This window comes from Cyprinodon variegatus, unplaced genomic scaffold, assembly GCF_000732505.1.
Source record: "Cyprinodon variegatus isolate N-32 unplaced genomic scaffold, C_variegatus-1.0 Scaffold516, whole genome shotgun sequence".
NCBI lineage: Eukaryota > Metazoa > Chordata > Actinopteri > Cyprinodontiformes > Cyprinodontidae > Cyprinodon > Cyprinodon variegatus.
In genome coordinates, this window is record NW_015150969.1 from 243256 (window position 1) to 251073 (window position 7818).

At 34.0% G+C, this 7818-nt stretch overlaps 1 protein-coding gene across 6 annotated transcripts; it reads right to left on the reverse strand.

Annotated features, from left to right (window-relative positions):
- Positions 1-684: 684 nt before the first annotated feature.
- On the reverse strand, positions 685-7812 carry LOC107094959. Of its 6 annotated transcripts, none has more exons than XM_015390881.1 (14): positions 7733-7812; positions 7511-7609; positions 7353-7406; positions 7219-7245; positions 7111-7149; positions 5072-5143; positions 3299-3340; positions 3193-3219; positions 3052-3114; positions 2758-2823; positions 2642-2677; positions 2462-2497; positions 1899-1963; positions 685-877 (listed from the first exon to the last, which is right to left on the reverse strand). In XM_015390881.1, the coding sequence occupies exons 1-14, from the start codon at positions 7749-7751 to the stop codon at positions 749-751; spliced, it is 774 nt and encodes a 257-aa protein (XP_015246367.1). In that variant the 5' UTR covers positions 7752-7812; the 3' UTR covers positions 685-748. The 6 variants fall into 6 exon arrangements, with proteins under 6 accessions (XP_015246367.1, XP_015246368.1, XP_015246370.1 ...); XM_015390882.1 differs by having other exon boundaries at positions 7353-7385; positions 7493-7609; XM_015390884.1 differs by having other exon boundaries at positions 1899-1943; positions 7493-7609.
- Between the last annotated feature and the right edge of the window lie 6 nt (positions 7813-7818).

The following is a 7818-nucleotide window of genomic DNA, read 5'->3' on the forward strand; positions in this document are numbered from 1 at the left end:
ACCAACAAGCCATCTGTATTTAATTTACCTGACAACTCTCTACATGTAGGAGAGAGGAGGGTTGAATGTTGAAGTGTTCTGGTTGCAAAACTTTTGTTAAATAAACCGTTTTAAACACAGCCGGCCAAAGTGTGATTATTTTAAATCCGCATTAATGTATTAAGACAAAACCTTCGTACTTTAAGAAAAGAACGATTTGATGTTCAAAATAGACAAAACTTTATTGTAGAAGTTCAAACATTTACAATTAGTTCTGTATGATGGCAAAAAAACAAACAAAATTGTCAGTTGGTCGACATTCATCTAAAATATTTTTTTTGTAATTCCCATTAAAGCGGGCCTTTGTCATTTCCAAACCTGTGTGAGTTGGTGGTGACTTAAGTGGGTGAGGTCTTTACATAGCACTAAAAAGATGGCAAGTGGTGAAAACACTTGGTTAATACAAACTTATCAGGCACGTTTTGATGCCAAACAACATTTTAATGGCACTATGCTTTATTGCAACTTTGGAAATGAACAGCAAGTTATATATAGGCTATTTTATTCGCTTTTATTTTGTGAACAATTAAACAATACACGTTAATTCTCTTTCCTCACTTCTAGCTGGATCATGCACCAGTGATGGATAAATGAGAAGACCAAAGATGGTCTAAAACAAAATAAACGTCCATAAACCACGTTTTCTTTTTTAAATATTTAAACAACAAAAGGGAATAGTTGTCATTTGGAAGGAGGTGGGGGTCTACAGCTAGTGGGTGGAATCAGAATTCCTGGGCCATGCTGATTTGTCGGTACACGGAATTTGAAAACGAATTAGCCGCACGCTGGGCTTGATGTGGAAGTCAGCAGGTATCCTCCAGTTCCACATTTTCAGCACCTGAGAAACAAATACGTTTCAATGAAAGTTCCATGAAAAAAAAAATTAAAATTAAGAATTAGTTTTTTTTTTCAGTTTAAAACCCCAACAAAATTTTTCATTAAGACAAATGCAAAATGTTCAGATGTATAAGAAAAGCTGTTGAAATACATTTTTTTTTATTATTGATAAATGATAACCATAAAATGAAATAAGACATTTCACACTGATAAGTTATGCAATATTCTTGAGCTTGTTTAAATTTTCACGGCTGATGACAATAATAAAATAACGTTTCCTTAAATGGTCTCTTACTCTGCTTTTACAAATAGTTCAAAAAAGAGGTTAAAACCATAAGATGACCAATTGCTTTGAAGTGAATAATGACTCAGCAAAACTGGATTTTAAAGACCCGTTGAGAGACTTTGTTTCATTATCTAATATCTTTATACAAATAGCTTTTTATGCAATTACCTACAATGATTTCCTGTTTACAGTGAATCATTTGAAAGAATAATCCAAATAAACAGTGTTTTACAAAAGAACTTCAAATCTCACTAAATTCAGACAGAATTTGGATAGCTGTGAAGCTCCTCCGTTGTGTAGGCCCTTTACACTAAATAACTCACAGGACGTATTTTTCTTTTGCACACTAGTAAAGAGTATTATTTTCTTTTGGTTTGTGTGGAAACCATAAGGATAGTAGCTGCACAGAGCTGCGCTTACCCACCAAAATGGAGCTTGGACACACACGTGGGGATAATGTATAGATTCAGTGGAGCTGAATAAAATACATGCCACACTTTTTAAAACTGTCATTCTTATATACATTATAATATATCAAATTCCTTTGATTTGACAATAATTCACCACTTTGTCTGCCTGACATACACATTCTCAATAAAGCACATTCCAAAGTCTGGCTGTAAATTGATCAGTGTAAATAAAATAAAAAATAAAAAAACGCCCAAAAGGGGGGGGATACTTTTGTAAGGTCCAGATTAAGCTTGAGAGCAGTGGTTCTGAGTGAGCTGTCACTGACCTTCAGGACCCTGACCAGATGGGTTGTACTGTTCAGTGACTGAACCTGGAGAGGACAAGCCCAACCAAGAGAAGAGAACAAGCAAGCTTTCAGCAACTGATCTGAGGTCAGACACTAACAGAAAAACAAGCATCTCAGCCGCTCCTGTTAAAAAGAAGCTAAGAATCCAAACCACCGTTTAGAGTACATGCATATAAAAGTTTGGAAGGTGTTGGTAAACGGGTTTGTTGATTAATTTCACTGTTTAAGATCTTGAAAGTCAGAGATTCAATGAAAACTTGGCAGAAATACAGACTTGTGATTTTTTTTACTACATTAAGTTAATCGTGAACTGGTGCTGAGAGTTTTAAACCTAATTCATGTGTATATTAGCATTTGTAAAGCAAACTTTCTATTTATGTCTTCTTAAAAACAAAACAAAAAAAAGCCTGTCAGAAATGTAAAAGACTTTTAAAGATTATAAAGAAGTTAATAGTGGCTGAAATTTAATATGTTAAAAATAAAACGTAGATCAGAAACTAACCACAAAGTTCTGATTGGTGCATCTCAAATATAAAACTTACCAGCCATTTGTGTTTGATCCGTCCCTGCTAGATGTCCTATAAAGAAATGCAAACATTCCCTTTTTATTAAGTATGTATTATATATACATTAAGCCAAATAGATCTACAGAAAGGAGTAAGGTAATTTACATATGATGCAAGTTACTCTTAATCTAAAAAGAACCAAAAATAAAAACTTACTGGAGTCAAACGGAGTCCCTGATGGATGTGCTGTAACTAAAACACAATGAGAGTTAATTAGATAGCCTGACCTCCGACCTGGCTTCTGGAAGGGATTCTGAATTGATGAGCCTTACCTGTGTCTGTACCTGTGGAGTCTGCCATTACAGTAACCGGATCTGTGTTAGAGCCAACAGCTGAAACTGGAAAAGGGAAGAAACACAGCAGTGAGACGGGAACAGTAAGCGGTCAAACATCTGCACAGGCAGGCAGGCAGACAGACAGACAGACAGACAGACACTCAGGCAGGCAGGGAAGCAGACAGGCAGGCAGGCAGACAAACAGACAGACAGGCAGGCAGGGAAGCAGACAGGCAGGCAGACAGACAGAAAGGCAGGCAGACGGACAGACAGACAGGCAGGCAGTTGTACCTGGGCTCAGCGTGTTGGTGACGGCCGCTGCAGACTCTATATTCATAGTGATGGGAGACAGCTCTGTAACCCACAACCATCAGAGTTAAAAGACACAAACTTATCAAATATGTTAAATAATTCTCCATCATCGACCTATACCTGTAATATCACGGCCAGGACCTGAATCTGGATTGGAGCAGAACATAGAAAGTCAGTTTCATTCTGAGAATTTATCTCTTCTACTATTTTGATTGGGTCATCTTACTTGTGAGGTCAAGATGAAGAGCGGTTACTGTCTCTGTTCCACCTACAGACATCATCATCGTTATTATAATGAATAAGGAATATTTAATTTAACTTACTTTCATTTACACTTTAATCATCATCAATGAAATAGGGTAATTTGTCATTGTTTGAGGTAGGCCAGCATAAAGTTTTGATTTTATGCAGGTCTACGTCGCAGAATTGCAAATAGTATCAATAATACAGAGCAATGCTACCGGTAACCTCCTGGGCCCTAAAGAGCTAATTTTTTAGGTAATGCAAAACAACAAAAACATGAAAGAAAAGCTAAATACATACACCAGCAATAATATCTTTATTGCATTTTTTATTGCTTCTACAAATGTACCTTTAATGAGTTTATGGTTTATTTAACCAACAGCAAGGCTCTAAATAAAAACGCGGCAATTGGCTTCTCTTCCATTATAATGTAACTTTAATGAAATTTTCCTCTCTTCTTTGCAGGTCTGGGTGACTAATCGATAAAATCAGTTAACCCTTTAAAGCCCGATCCAAGAATAAAACAAAACAGAAAATTACTTTTTTTTGGTTTGAAGTCCTTATTTGGCCTTTTAACAAAATATGTAAAAGGAAAAAAAAACAGAAATACATTTTTGATATTAATAATTTATTACTATGCGATAAGTCAAGATTATTTTTTGTGTAGTCTTCTACTGGCTGTTATCAGGTATATCTGATTGTGTACAATAGGATTTTGAGCACAGTTTTTACCATTAAATTATGCAAAAGGTGTCAGACGCAAAACATTTTAGAAACCGTATGTATCAAATATGATATATTTGGCATTACAGGGTTAACAGAATTTTTTTTTTTTACATTTTTTGGAGAATCTGGATTATTTTTTAGCTTTCCACTCCTTCGGCTTCCATAGCTCAGAGGGATCTCAGTGTATGGATTTTTGTTTGCTTAGTGATGTTTGCTTATAACTAATAAACTAGCTTACTGTGTGATACAACTTGTCACCAAAGCTGAGTATGATATTTTTAAGTTGTTTGTTGTAAAACATTATTATTTTACAAGCATGTTTCACAGCTTGAATTTCATTGTCACCTCCCAGATGGGATGATTGAAATCAAAGCTTTTTTTTTTCAAGTTTAATATGTGTCATGTTATTATTGAACCTAAGTGAGTAAAAACAATCGATTTATCAGATTTCGTAAGAAAAATAAAATTATATCTGACATTAGATTTTTAAGCCACATAACCCAGCCATACTGATTTGTGATCTTTGTAAATAAACAATGTTGAAGCCATCCAAGCCAGATCTTAACTACCTAATCCAGGTTAAATAAAGGAAATGAATGATATTATTAAAATGTAGAGGGGGGTCAGAATCAATAGTAGTTAAATTTAATTTAATTTTTTTTATCATATAGCTTTCTTTTAAACAACACTATTTATAAATGTCTTTATTGGTACAATAAATAATTATTATTTAAGAAGGTGAATTTGTTTTAAATTACAAAATGGTCATTCTAAGAGAATGAATCACAGATAATAAATAAAGTCAAAACGATAGAAACAAAAACATTTCTATAAAGCAAATTTTTTACCAAATCAAATGAAAAATGAATGGAAGAAGCTGAAAGAGTTGTTCTGCCACTGATGAATTTTTTTTCTGTTCTGTCATGATTTTACAGCCTCTGTGCTTCAGCAGCAAACATTATCAGAGATCCAACCCATTTAGTTCTGTTTAACCCCCAGTGGTCACACGCTAGTGATACAGCAGGTCTACCTGTTAGATCAGTTTGCATTAGCAAGTTCTGGGTGTGAGCATCGCCGAGGGAACTCATTCTTTCTGTTACAGCTGCAAAGACAAAAAACAACGAAGTTTAATCTGAAGAAAAAACAGATGTTTATAAATGTGTTCAACCTTCAAGTAAAAGTAAGTTTAATCAAAGCCAGCTGTTGAGCTGTAGAAAGGGGTTGATTCTCACATGAGACTTTGAATAAATGTCATAATTATTTGGGTGAATAGAACGTGTTTTCCTTCATTGAAAACACTGTATATGTACAAATTTGACTCATTCACATTTGGTGTAGCTTGCTAAGTAATAACAAATAGCAAATATATTTAAAAAAGGGTTAAACCACCTTATATTTAACTATTTTCCAACACAGCATAAATAAAAGACTGTATTATTTACTCCAATGCTCCAATGAACCCTGCAGTCAATCAAAACAATTACAGCCAGTTGGAGAATACAATCAAATGTTATAAATAAACCCTGAGAAAAAGTATATTTAGTTGAGAATGATTATTTTTAATCCCAAACACTCCCTAATTGGACAAANACAATCAAATGTTATAAATAAACCCTGAGAAAAAGTATATTTAGTTGAGAATGATTATTTTTAATCCCAAACACTCCCTAATTGGACAAACAACTCCTTTCCCTTAGACACCTTGTATGAAGCTCTGAGGCCCGAATGAAGGCTTTTTTAAGTAAGTAAATGTAAAATCAACACTCAAAAATCAATATATGTAAAAGGGAATTTTATAGATAGATTTTTTTTTGTTCCCACCACATTTGAGTATATTTTTTTCTTTTGGTTGGATAGTCTGTGATTAAAATTCAGACAACTTTAATAAGCCTAGTATGCTAATCATTTGTAGCCATTCACACCCAACATCCACTTAATTACTACAATCATTAAGTAATTGAACAAGAACACTGTTTATAAAACCAAAGATAAGCATATGCAACAAAGATGAAAGTTTTTGGCCCAATAAATAAATAAATAAACACTATCAAAAATCCTTGTTTCTTAAAAAAAATGCAAAAAATCCATCAGATAACATTGATCAGACCTGAGATTTGCCCGTCCTTCAGCTGATCACATACTTTATGACATAAATGACATTTTTATCCAACAGAAATCCATTTTTACAGATTCGGCATAAGAAACTGAGGATGTTGTATGATAGGCTGAGAGAAAGAAAGTGACTGATATTTAAAACATGTAAATGTGATATCTTTCGCTACAAAATGAAACTTTGAGGCCTGACTGATTTTCAATAGAATAGAATAGAACAGTCCTTTATTTTCCTACAGTAATGGAATATCAGTTTTTCAGGGAACTGACACAGAAGTTAAAGCAGAAACATTAATAAACAAATAATACCAACAATAGAAACTATACACATTTGAAGAATATGCAAAGTAAAATATGAAATTGTAATAAGTAAAAACTGCAAAATGTATATCTTATTTTAGTTTGTGGAAAACTCTTGGTATTTACAGTTCAGGTCTACCTGGCTAGAAGAACACACCTGTCAAAACCTAATGAGGAAATATAAAAGGACTATACATTTGGAGAAAAAAAAGGAAAAATCCCCAAAAAGTTTGTTTACATTACATGAAAGGGCTCTTTATTATCATTACCATAATTGTATGATACTTCCACAAATGCTTTTTCAGATGGGTTTGGGATTTAGGCAGACCTCAACAAAATAAATATAATTTCCAGTCAACTTAATAGCCGAATAAAACAATTATTGAATGAATTGAAAAAGCAATTGTTGCTTTATTGCAATATGATCTCTAATGTATCTGTGTTTTCTAAACAAAGTTAGTTTTTACCCAGAAACCGACAAGAGATACTTTTCATGTGTTATTTTTTTCTTAAATGCCAGTATCTAATAATTAACAGCTGAGTTCATATTAAGTGCATCACAACCATCTGTGAATAAAACAGTTTTTCTTGTCCTTGGGTTATTTTTGTTATCTGTTAAAATAAAAGCTAAGAAAAGAGAAGGAGTTAATAAATTACCTCTGTTCGTGTCTGTCAGCATGGTTTGTCTACCATTTCCTAAGAAAAAAAAAATTCAAATGTACACAAAAACTAAAACACCAAGATAAAAAAGGACCAGTACTCTACCATTGTGGTCAGAAAATTGTGTTCTGTCTGAGGGAGAAAACATTTAAGTCATTAGAGGCAAAAAATGGATAAAGCTAAGTAATGGCTTATTGTTTTTTCTTTTTGTATAAGTTGTTTTTCAATGAAGGTACTACCTGTCTGCTCTTGGTGACCCCCGATGGCACTGCCTAATAAAGATGTTGAGGAAACTTGACATGAAGAGCAAAAATAGGGACTTATTTTAATTTAAGGATGATCTGTGGATTTTGAAAACCAAGATTTCACCTCCACCTACTTATAGAATGGGAGGAACCTGAGAAAGGCCTGGCCATTGGTTGATCAGATCCAGGGCTCAAAGAGGCGCCGTGTGATGCTGATTGGTCAATGCTTCCTGCAGAGTGATGATGAGAATCTTCACCACCAGGAGAGATAAAGAAGAATATAGAAAACTCTTAAAAGATGTTTTTACCCTGAAATAAAATAGCTGAAGTGGTCAGAAATGTTCTTCTGACGCATGTGGAGGAGGTGCACGTACCTGCAGGTGAGTCCACCATGATCTGTCCACCAGATGGCACTACTGTCACATCGGTACCAATCCCTAAAGCAGAAACATTGTGAATT